A 12,092-nucleotide genomic window follows, 5' to 3' on the forward strand; every position below is an offset into this window, starting at 1 on the left:
TCTTGGTCGTTGGGGGTCCGTATGAAAATGAGGCTGCCCTTTCACATGCTCCACCTACTGTGTTTTTTTCCTCCTGACAGCCCCTCTGACCACCATAATCACCAAATGGAGCCAATTAGAGGTGCACACAGTCACCTGACAACCTTGTTGGTCAACAGGGATCCTGTGCTGAAACCCAGCCTTACTTACTGTCTTCCTGTAACCTTCACTGTAATCACACTTTCACTTCCTTCACCTTCAATAAAACACCCGCCCACTGACATCATAGTTAACTATAATTACAGGGACAACATGATTAGCTGTGATTACAGCGTCGCAGTTGTAGCGTAACGGCTTTTTAATCACTGAGGACCTTTTCATTAGTAAAACCCTTATTTATTCTGAAATGTCAAGCGGCTGTGAATCGTTTAAAGGACCATGCCACTGTTCAAGTACTGTAAGTAAGTAAAACGTTTTTTATAGAGCCCTTTTCACAGATGACGATCACAAAGGGCTTTGCCTTAAACATACAAGATGATACATAACAAAACACAGTACACAATTAAAATCACAAAAGTAATACATGAAAAATAAAGTGCAGATAACCGGTCAATCAAAATCCTGGGTAACATAGCCCGATAATTATTTTACAATCAATTTAAGTTTTTAAGTTTTCCTCTAGGCTGATGAAAATGAACTTGCAGAGACTGCAAATAGGCCGAGAATCTAACAGGTTTATGAATTGAATCTGTTACTTTTTCCAATACAAATTAAGTTGGTTTATTAATTATTTTGCTTCTGTATCCGCTCCGGCATGGCTTCATACACGCAAACTAATTCACCTTCTTCCAGAAAACGATGTAAAACTAAAGTGGGTTTCAGTTTAAAATGTAGCCCGCAGCATTTGGATTGTAAACAGATTTTGAAACGAAAACACAAACAATTTTATCTACTAGGTAGGTAGGCTGATGATAAAGTGCATAGAATCTACATTTTACTCAGGAGTCACTGTTGTTGGACAATAGTTGATTTGAGTCGTGGGGTTTGTACTAAAACTATATCCTGTAATTTAAAAACCAAGATGTGTTGTTGACTCAGTGTAATTAAATTAAAGTGTTAAAGCAACAAAGGGCAGTTAAAGAACTGGACAGAGCTGCATTAGCTGTTTGTAAATCTATCACCATATTTATGTGTTAACTATTTTACAAAATCAGGTTTTCATGTTTTTTTCTGACCATGGTGCTATAATTCATTACACTCATCAGGTACTTTGTGGTAGCACTAGAGGAAAAGTCAAGTATCACCGAAGTCATCTGTAGAAAATTCCATGCCAATCTAAGGGACATGGGGATCTTTTTTTGTTTGTTTTCGTGCGCACAAACTTTCTTGTGAGCATGCAAAAATACTCATAAGAAACCAATCTAAGGCTAGCAAAATTATGCTAACAAAGTACTAAGAATGTTTATATTTCACATTCACAACATGATATCGGTTAACGGATACCTTTTAAGTTACCTACCTTTTAACTTTGTCGATGACCAGTGTTACAAAAGTAACACAATTACAGTAACCTATTCCTTTTTGCCGTAGCGCAGAAATATAATGCATTACTAATAACATTTTGGAAATATATCGGTTATAATATCAGTAAAGCGAGTTACAATGCATTTTGACCTGAAATTAAGTGGCTTTTTTTTTTTTTTTTTTTTTTAAGAATTCACCAACACCACGAAACATTTCAGCACCAGAGAAAGAAAGTCCGCCTGGTAGAAGAGTACCACTATTTCCTGTTGCTGGAATTCCATGGTTGAGATGACTGCAGAGACTGATTCTACATTTGCGAGATGGACATATTTTCAAATCAGAACAAGAGTTACAGTGGGGCAAAAAAGTATTTAGTCAGCCACCAACTGTGCAAGTTCTCCCACTTAAAAAAATGAGAGAGGCCTGTAATTTTCATCACAGGTACACTTCAACTATGAGAGACAAAATGAGAAAAATAAATCCAGAAAATCACATTGTAGGATTTTTAATGAATTTATTTTTTTTAAATTATGGTGGAAAATAAGTATTTGGTCAATAACAAAAGTTCATCTCAATACTTTGTTATATACCCTTTGTTGGCAATGACAGAGGTCAAACGTTTTCTGTAAGTCTTCACAAGGTTTTCACACACGGTTGCTGGTATTTTGACCCATTCCTCCATGCAGATCTCCTCTAGAGCAGTGATGTTTTGGGGCTGTCACTGAGCAACATGGACTTTCAACTCCCTCCAAAGATTTTCTATGGGGTTGAGATCTGGAGACTGGCTAGGCCACTCCAGGACCTTGAAATGCTTCTTAGGAAGCCACTCCTTGGTTGCCCGGGCGGTGAGCATGATGTTTCCACCCCCATGCTTCACAGTAGGTATGATGTGACAAGTTGAGTTTTTACCAAAAAGTTCTATTTTGGTTTCATCTGACCATATGACATTCTCCCAATCCTCTTCTGGATCATCCAAATGCTCTGTAGCAAACCTCAGACGGGCCTGGACATGTACTGGCTTAAGCAGGGGGACACGTCTGGCACTGCAGGATTTGAGTCCCTGGCGGCGTAGTGTGTTACTGATGGTAGCCTTTGTTACTTTGGTCCCAGCTCTCTGCAGGTCATTCACTAGGTCCCCCTGTGTGGTTCTGGGATTTTTGCTCACCGTTCTTGTGATCATTTTGACCCCACAGGATGAGATCTTGCGTGGAGCCCCAGATCGAGGGAGATTATCAGTGGTCTTGTATGTCTTCCATTTTCTTATAATTTCTCCCACAGTAGATTTATTCACACCAAGCTGCTTACCTATTGCAGATTCAGTCTTCCCAGCCTGGTGCAGGTCTACAATTTTGTTTCTGGTCTCCTTTGACAGCTCTTTGGTCTTGGCCATAGTGGAGTTTGGAGTGTGACTTTTTGAGGTTATGGACAGGTGTCTTTTATACTGATAACAGGTGCCATTAATACAGGTAACGTGTGGAGGACAGAGGAGCCTCTTAAAAGAAGATACAGGTCTGTGAGAGCCAGAAATCTTGCTTGTTTGTAGGTGACCAAATACTTATTTTACCGAGGAATTTACCAATAAATTCATTAAAAATCCTACAACGTGATTTTCTGAATTTATTTTCTCATTTTGTCTCTCATAGTTGAAGTGTACCTATGATGACAATTACAGGCCTCTCTCATCTTTTTAAGTGGAGAACTTGCACAATTGGTGGCTGACTAAATACTTTTTTTGCCCCACTGTATCTCAAGACACTTTACAGATAGAGTAGGTCTAGACAACGCTCTATAATTTACAGAGACCCAGCAATTTCCCACGAGCAAGGTGGATTTGCATTTGGTGGAACAGTGGCGAGGAAAAACTTCCTTTAGGCAGAAACCTCGGTCAGACCCAGGCTCTTTGTGGGCGGCATCCGTCACTGCCGGTTTGGACACAGATATACAGAAATATGATTCATAATATTTATAGCAGTTGGAATGATGAACAGTGGCAGTTATAATAACAATAAAGATAGTGGAACTATGACTAGAAATAATGGTTATAGCAGTTCAGTGCGTAGCGGGGCGTAGCAGGACATTGTGGGTCATAGTAGGGCATAGTGGGGCTTTGCGGAGCATAGCAGGGCGTTGCGGGGCATAGTAAGGCAATACAGGGCGTAGGGCATTGCGGAGCGTTGCAAAGCGTAGTAGGGCACAGCAGGGCGTCAAGCAAGACCACGGCAGCAGCTGCAACCATGATTTAGGTGCCAACCCAATCCAAGGAAAACTGCAAGGCGAGAAAACGTAAGGACTCCGGGAAATAAGCTCCCTGAAGATAAGTTAGTAACAAACATTTCTGGACTGGATTTCTACATTGCATTGAAGCAAGGTGCTGTCCTGTCACTGTTCCCATGGTCCGAGCCAGATCCAGAGACGGTAAGGACAACAGCTGTGTCCCACCAGGTAGCGGTACGTCAGCGCGGACAGCGGTGTGTCTGACCAGTTGACTTATATAAACATGAAGAATTAACGTTGACTTGCTACACGTAATAGCATTACATTTTATCAGCGATGGAAAGTAACTATTCCATAACTATACTGAACTTCAATACAATTGTAAGGCGGGCCTACTTTTAATTGAGTAGGCTTATTTTATTTTATCCTACTTTATGCTTATACTCCACTACAATTCAGTCAAGTTGGCCTATGGTGTAAGTAGGTTTTACTTTACTATTTATTTTATAACTTTAGTTACTTTGCAGAATCAGATTTAATAAAACAAAATATTATGAATTAAAAATGATGTATTAAATTAGATAAAGATGAGACTTGAGACTTGATCCCGTGGTAAAATGCACAACCTACCTGCCAAGTCATACTTCCGCGGTTATTTTGGTGAAAGTAACTCAAATGTAACGTAAAAGTAGTGTAAAGCATTACAATTCAGAGACAGTAATATTATAATATAACTAATTACTCTCAAATGACCGTAACTAGTAATCTACAATTTATTACATTTTGGAAGTAACTTGCCCAACACTGTTGATGACACTATCAAGTACATTTCATTTTCAGGAAGGTGAATCCCTCCTTCTCGGCAGCCATTCTGACTGCTACTCAGATTGGTTTCTCATGAGCACGAGATACTTTTGCGTGCTCACAAGAATAGTATCTTGTTTCTCGTTGGTCACCAGAACTTCCCCATGTCTCTTTAGTGGCTCCGTACCAATCTGACCAATATTGGTTGAGATATTTCAATCCCAGCCACAGTGGTGGACCGAATGATCAACTGACATCTATAGAGCCACCATGCTTACATGGCTAAAAACTACATATACTGCTTCATACGTAGTGATATATACGTTGAGAAGCACAGCCAACGAAAATGCATTTAGCCATGTAAAGCAATATTTTCATTATTTGATTATATATAATATTATAAAACCAAAATGTTGCAGGTGTGGACGTGAAATCGAACAGCTGAGATTTCACCTTTTAATTTAGTCCTGCCGGTTTAAATGTTTTCAATCTCAAGATCCAGAGACACAAAATGAAATCGTAATAACTCATGTTTACACAATTCTCACAGGTCAGTTAATACAGTACATGAGGTCAGAGCTGTTTGAATCGGTGTCTGTTGTCTGTCTTACAGATCGGTTGTCTGCGATTACTTAAAAAAAAATGCTGTGTGTGTGTGTGAAGTGAACACACCTTTTCGCACAATGTTGCCTTGGAAACTGGGGAAACTGAATATGGAGCTCGGCATTGCTTCTCGCCCTCAGCAAGTGAAGGGGTCACTTGTCATTTGTGCACCACACATGCCAACACACAGACACACAGTTTTGAAATAAAAGCATGTAATCAACGGCGCGTGGCTCCCAGTGTGTATAATGGCCACGCTCAGTCATCCTGAGCAGGAGGCGTCCCTCTGCTCCATTAAAGTCTCTGCGAGGTGAACAATAAGTGATTGTTGATAACGGCTGACACTGATGGGACGGCTCACTGCCTCGGGATCTGTGACTAAGACGTGGTCATTACAGGGATGTGGGCAAAGTTTCCATGGAATAAGCCCAACTTTGACCCTAAATTGGTCGACCCCTACTTATTTTAGAATCGGTCAGTATTTCTGCCGTATGACCCAGATCGGTTGTTTGACATTCAGTTTGAGGTCACGACGGCTGATTAACCTCCTAAACGATCAATGATCTTCATACGGTTGGATGTCTGGCAGGTCAGAAACTTTTGCCCCTTTCGCACAGCCTGTTCATGGCGGAAATGTTACGCTGTTTTTCCTTTTTTTCCATTAAACTTTTGCTTCTGGAATGCCAGCATCCTCTTTGAACTCACAGACTGGGGCTGCATTAGGAGGTGTTTGGTTCAGTTTAAAAAAGCAAAGCCTGCGTAATGGCACCTTTTTTTTTTTTTTTTTTTTCTTTTTTTTTTTTGCGGAAGTATTGCAGATTCCCTGTGTAAAAGAGGCTTTTGTCTAGCCTAGAAATCTAGACACACCCTAGCGGCAGCAAATGTAATTTGCAGCCAGGGTCCGTCGAGCAACTCTCTGTTGGCTTGCGAGCTGGAAAAACCAAACTCTGGCCGGGCCAATCTCATTGTGTATAGAGTCGGTGGGCGGGCTTATGTGGGTCTTTAGAATTGGCTTTGGCCGCGACTCTGGAAGACTTGGAGTTAAGCTTTTCTTTGAGAAAAGAACGGCACTGAAGTCATTCTTAAAAAAGGAAGATGTGTTTTGCCGACCGGATACGGCAAAAGTTTAATCTATCAACTAGCGTTGCTCTGCTTGGTTGTAGAGCTATCCTATTGCGTGCAGAGAAAATTTGAAAGACAGCTGTTTATCCCGCCCCTCGGCTTAAGCCCTGCCAATGGTGAATTCCCAGACCCAACATCTTGATGTGGGGCTGGCTTGTCAGGCTAGCTTTTGTCTGCAGTTTGAGTGGTTCTACAGTCAAGATTTCCCACATGGCTGCTGTCAAACAATCTGTTATAACCTGTAGTGAGCTTGTTTTAATATTACTGCAGTAATAATTTATATGTTTGGGCTAAAATTGTTGTCTTGACTGAGGCTGTGTTGTGATATAAAACTGAACTTTGCAGAAGAACAGACAGACCTTTACTGTCTGCACCGTCCATTCATCTGCAGACTTTTCTTTTTTTCAGAATCTTACTTTCCTTTCATGGAAGAATTGCTGCCTTTCTCTCTTTTGTCAACATTGTTGCGGATGTGGTCGTCTTGTTTGAACGAACTATATTGAAATTGTCAATAGACGAAACCATTCAGTACAACCATACATATTTGCAGATTTGTGTGAGCAAAACAGTTGCATGCTCTGGCTGGATTAATGAAGACACAGTGTCTGTCAGCTGTAAAGAGAATTTCTTTTGTTTCTTTTCTCTGTCTTTCAGGTGGGGGACTCAGGGGGACTTCACCACGACTCACCCACTGCCCTCGGTCAAAGTGAAGCTGTTTACAGAGAGCACTGGGGTCCTGGCTCTGGAGGACAAGGAGCTGGGCCGGGTGAGAGTCCGTCTAGCCTTAGTCTATATCGACGGCATTCCACTTCGGGGATAAATTCTGCTGGATTTCACTCTTTTCAGTCGGATGTCCTGTTACCTTCCTCTTTCTTTGTGTTGTTTAATTTTTTTACGAGGACTAAGGTTACCTGCTCCTCAGATCTCTGCAGGGTAAATCCAGACAGCTAGCTAGACTATCTGTCCAATCTGAGTTTTCTGTTGCACGACTAAAACAACTTTTGAACGTACACACGTTCCACCAAAACAAGTTCCTTCCCGAGGCTACTTTGCAGCGGCACCGTGGCTCCGTCTGGCGCTTAGTCCCGCCCAAAACGATTGTGATTGGTTTAAAGAAATGCCAATAAACCAGAGCACGTTTTTCTCCCATCCGGGAATGCTGTGTGGACTCGCCAGACCTTCCTCCGCAGCGCAATACAGTCCACCGCTGATTTTTGATGTGGATTTATTTTGAGGTCTGAAGTTAGGATTTGGAAATGGTGAACTGCTCTCCACAGAAACATTGCTGTCTTCATTAAGCTGTTGAAGTGATGGCAGAGACAGAGAGACACACAGAGAGAGTTTGCTTGATATTCATTGACTTATTCACACAGTTAGCAGAAACAAATACAAATACAAGTTAAACCACCAGTGGAGGTATAGACCCTTTAGTTACTGATTGATTCTGATTGGACGTAGAGGGGCGAAGTCAGCAAGTTCAGAAAGTTTGAGACGTCCTTCAACATGATTCACACACAAGATGAGATGAAGGCAGACACTGTGTGTGTGTGTGTGTGTGTGTGCGTGTGTGTGTGTGTGCGTGTGTGTGTGTTTTGAAAGCAGACAGATGAAGGACACAAAAACAGGTCAATACATTGAGCTCTGGCTGCCAGTTAGCAGACTCTCACCGAGCTCATAGTTGCTGTTTTTTTTCGATGTGAAAACGCAACAGAACCAGGAATTCTCTGACGTGGGATTTTGGGGTAATAAATAAAAAAGGTGTTGGATTACATTCTATCACATTACATTTCCACCACTAATAACCATCAAAATCAAAAATAACTTTTCTCTTTTCCCCAAATTTAAAATCTGTATATCTCCAGTGGATGGAACTTAATTTGATGATGTGTCACCTTTTTCAGCTCTTCTGAGTTTGCAGGTATGCTTAAAACTGTTAGCGTCGGTGCATGCCTACAACAAAAAACTAATTATATATCTGCCTGTGGGGATCTGTAACAGAGACACTCAGTGTCCTGATCATGTGAATGGTATTGTTTTATCTCCAAAGCCTAAAACTGAGCTGACAGTTAACTCAGCGCTCAGTTGGGAAACCATTCAACTGATGATTGTTTTTGTTGCCATTGCAAAAACAGAAAACTTTACAGAAGCACCCACTTGCTGACCAATCTCTGTTCTCCTCCTCTTTGCCCTCCCGCCCCCCTGCCTCAGGTGGTCATGAATCCAACCACGAACGGGCCGAAGCAGGCCGAGTTCCACCGGATGGTCGTCCCCAAGAACAGCCAGGACACAGAGCTGAAAATCAAGCTGGCCGTCCGCATGGACAAACCCCCCAACATGAAGCACAGCGGGTGAGTCTGCAGGGGTCAAAGGGTCTCGTTCTTTACAGCAGGGGTTTTTAAAGTGGGATCCAGGGGCCCCTAGGGGTCCTTGAGGGGGTTCTAGGGGTCCCCAGCAAAAAGGGGAATAATTTATTTTCGCTATGATTCTATCCACAAGTAACTGAATGTATGACTGTTTTGCTTATTTTGATCCCAGATGGGGGACCCTGGGGACAAAATCTTATCAAATGGGGGTCCGTGGTGGAATTAGTTTTAGTTTAATGCCAATAAACTAGAGCATGCTTTTCTCCCATCCCAAAATGCTGTGTGGACTAGCCAGACCTGTGCGCTGTGGAGATAGGTCTCGGTAGGAATCGGTATCGGGAATAAAAAAAATGGTATCGGACCATCTCTGGTTTCCACCGACCTCCAAAAGGGGACAGTCCTGAAACAAAACATTCCCTTATCATGCAGCTGTCTACACTCCCTGAATCTGTACAGAGACAAACACAATCATACATGAAAAGGTTAGATTTATTAGACACTGGCCTGGTATTCCCTCCCCCTGACCTGTGACCCACGAATGACCTAAAGTAGTCTAAGCTTTCCCTTTGTCTCGTTTTACCACAACAGGGTGTTCCTGGAAATTCCACCACATCAGGGTCTCGTTGGACCTTTGGGCAGGCTGACAGCTTCACCTGCTGGTCAGATAAAGGAAGCAGAACCAGGCTGTGCTCAGTCTGAGGATGTGATCACTAGGGGTGGGAATCACCAGAGGCCTCACGCTACAATATCATCACGACACTTATGTCACGATACGATATTATTGCGATTTTAAACATATTGCAATATTCTGCGATGTATTGCAATTCATTACCATTTTTCCTACTTAAAATTTTTCCCAATATCAAATTATGTCCCCAAAAGGAAACTTTTGTCAACATCCGTTTTATCTAAAAAGATACATTTATCTGTTTGTTCATCTCACTTCTGTTGTATTGCTGCATAATCGTATTGTCAAGCAGAGAAACTAACCAACACATACAGTATCTCACAAAAGTGAGTACACCCCTCACATTTTAGTAAATATTTCATTATATCTTTTTAATGGGACAACACTGAAGAAATTACACTTTGCTACAATGTAAAGTATTAAGTGTACAGCTTGTATAACAGTGTAAATGTGCTGTCCCCTCAAAATAACTCAACACACAGCCATTAATGTCTAAACCGCTGGCAACTAAAGTGAGTACACACCTATGTTAAATTCCCATAGAGGCAGGCAGATTTTTATTTTTAAAGGCCAGTTATTTCATGGATCCAGGATACTATGCATCCTGATAAAGTTCCCTTGGCCTTTGGAATTAAAATAGCCCCACATCATCATATGCCCTTCACCATATCTAGAGATTGGCATGGGGTACTTTCCATAAAATCATCTCTCAATGCAAATCAAACCAGCTATTAGGTTAACTGAAATAAAACCATGCCAATCTCTAGGTAGGTAAACCACTGTGTCACCACTGTGTTAACACACACACACACACACACACACACACACACACACACACACACACACACAATATTTGTTAAAGGCAAAAAAATGTGTCAAACCATTCTGAATTAAGTATTGTAGTGCTACAGACACGTCTCGGCCTACAAATCGTACCCGGATTAAATCATGGCAAGAAATCAATTTAATCTTATTTTTTTATATTTTTCAATGAAAATGAGAAAAATGATACAAAAATGATCATTCCCTCCAATATCGTGAATCCTATCGCGATCGCAATATCAGTCAAAATAATCGCAATTAGATATTTTTCCTCATATCGTGCAGCCCTAGTATCGATACAGTATTACCACGGAAAATATTGCGATACCATGCTGTATCGATTTTTTCCCCCACCCCTAGTGATCACACGATAGTGAGATGATAACTCTGGGCTCTTTTCTTTTTCTCCGTTTTGTGCCTCCTCGTCTCCTCTCTCTCTCTCCTCCTGCCTGTGACCTGGAAACTGTTCTCAGTGTGCCATCTTGAAGGATGTCTCATTTCTTGAAATGATGCATCTCGAGGAGAGAGGAGGCTCATCGGTGTGTAGCTATGGGCGAGGATGCACAGGTGTGTCCTTTTGCTGACATCTTTTCGGCAACTGTGACGTATAAAAGAGGCGTGAGACACAGCTGGAGTATACAAACCATGGCCGCTGTGCCACATGTCGTATTTAATTGACCGATTTGAAATGGCGACTCCAGAGCACGGGTGTCTCATTTTGTTAAGTGTCTGTCGCCTCGCCTTCATTTGAGATGTGGCTGAGAGAGCTGGGCGAAGTACTCCATCTGGGGAAGCTTAGATTCACGAATGCAGGGAGGACGAGTGTGTTTGATAGGGCGTGGGGACCAGTTTTAAAACAACTTAGGGGGCAAATGGAAGAAGGTGTGTGTTGTGAAACAATCCAATCAGGTTGGAATCCTATCATCAGGCTTGACCCCTGTGAGTAGATTCTGAAAGCAGTGGTGAGCGCTCGGAGAACAAAGTGAAACGAATACAGATTTTCTAACAAACGCTCCAGGATGGGAAGGATTGTCTCAACGTCTTTTCACACAGACAGGAAAACAGTGCTGCAATTTAGGATACAAATTAGGGCGGCACAATATATCGTTTTATCGTCATTGCAATATTAACTAGCGCAATACACATTGATACAATGCACGCTTAAGACATATCACGAAATACAGTAGAATTCTGTAGTCATTCTTTTTTTAGTGCTGCCTTTTATATTCAATTCAATGTTCAATTTGTTCAATAAAAGAATTATGTCTTTTCATTTGCTTTAAATACAAGCAATTGTTGTATTTTAGCAGAATACTGAAAGCAGCAGAAATGCAGAACTGAGTACTTCTTATATCGGTTTATTTATCGTTTATCGCAAACACAATATTAAACAGCGTTATTGCATATTCTCATATCGTGCAGCCCTAATACAAGTAAAATAGATGAGAATGACTTTCTTCAGACTTCTCACAGAATGGAAAGTGGAATGTAACATTCACAACATGTGAATGTGTGGGATGAGGGGTCACATATATTAATACTGTAATAGTTGTAGTTGCAAAGGAAATGTTTAGTTCCTCTTTTGACTCCTTGCTCTTTAGTCTCTTAACATAAGTCTTGCTATTTGCTACAGAATCCGCCAAACAATAACAATTACATGTTCTTGGTTGCGCCGGTATTGTTGTTGTATGAAAATGGAAAAATGCTGTTGCTTGTACAGTATGAACCAGTACAGTCTGTACCCAATGTTAATCTACAATAAATGTATTTTCAAAAAAAAATGTGGCAGGGAGAAGGAGGCGAGGATGTACAAACTGAGAAATGACAAGAGGGGTCTGTCATACCATATAGATGGACAGGACAGGACAGGACAGGACAAGACAGGACAGTAAGAGATTTTAGATGATTTAATTACAGATGTCAGAGTGTTGTTGATTCAGTGTTCGGCTGTAACTCCACTCACAATCTGAACT

At 41.4% G+C, this 12,092-nt stretch overlaps 1 protein-coding gene across 6 annotated transcripts in view; it reads left to right on the plus strand.

The window, feature by feature from the left end:
- The window catches only part of cadps2 (Ca++-dependent secretion activator 2), a 224,676-nt gene that overhangs the window by 102,429 nt on the left and 110,155 nt on the right, over window positions 1-12,092 (plus strand). For all 6 annotated transcript variants that reach the window (XM_031279714.2, XM_031279716.2, XM_031279715.2 and 3 more), the window contains exons 7-8: window positions 6,901-7,012; window positions 8,455-8,594. In XM_031279714.2, the coding sequence (XP_031135574.2) occupies window positions 6,901-7,012; window positions 8,455-8,594 (252 nt within the window). The remainder of the gene's footprint in view (window positions 1-6,900; window positions 7,013-8,454; window positions 8,595-12,092) is intronic.

This window comes from Sander lucioperca, chromosome 7 (assembly GCF_008315115.2).
Source record: "Sander lucioperca isolate FBNREF2018 chromosome 7, SLUC_FBN_1.2, whole genome shotgun sequence".
Taxonomy (NCBI): domain Eukaryota; kingdom Metazoa; phylum Chordata; class Actinopteri; order Perciformes; family Percidae; genus Sander; species Sander lucioperca.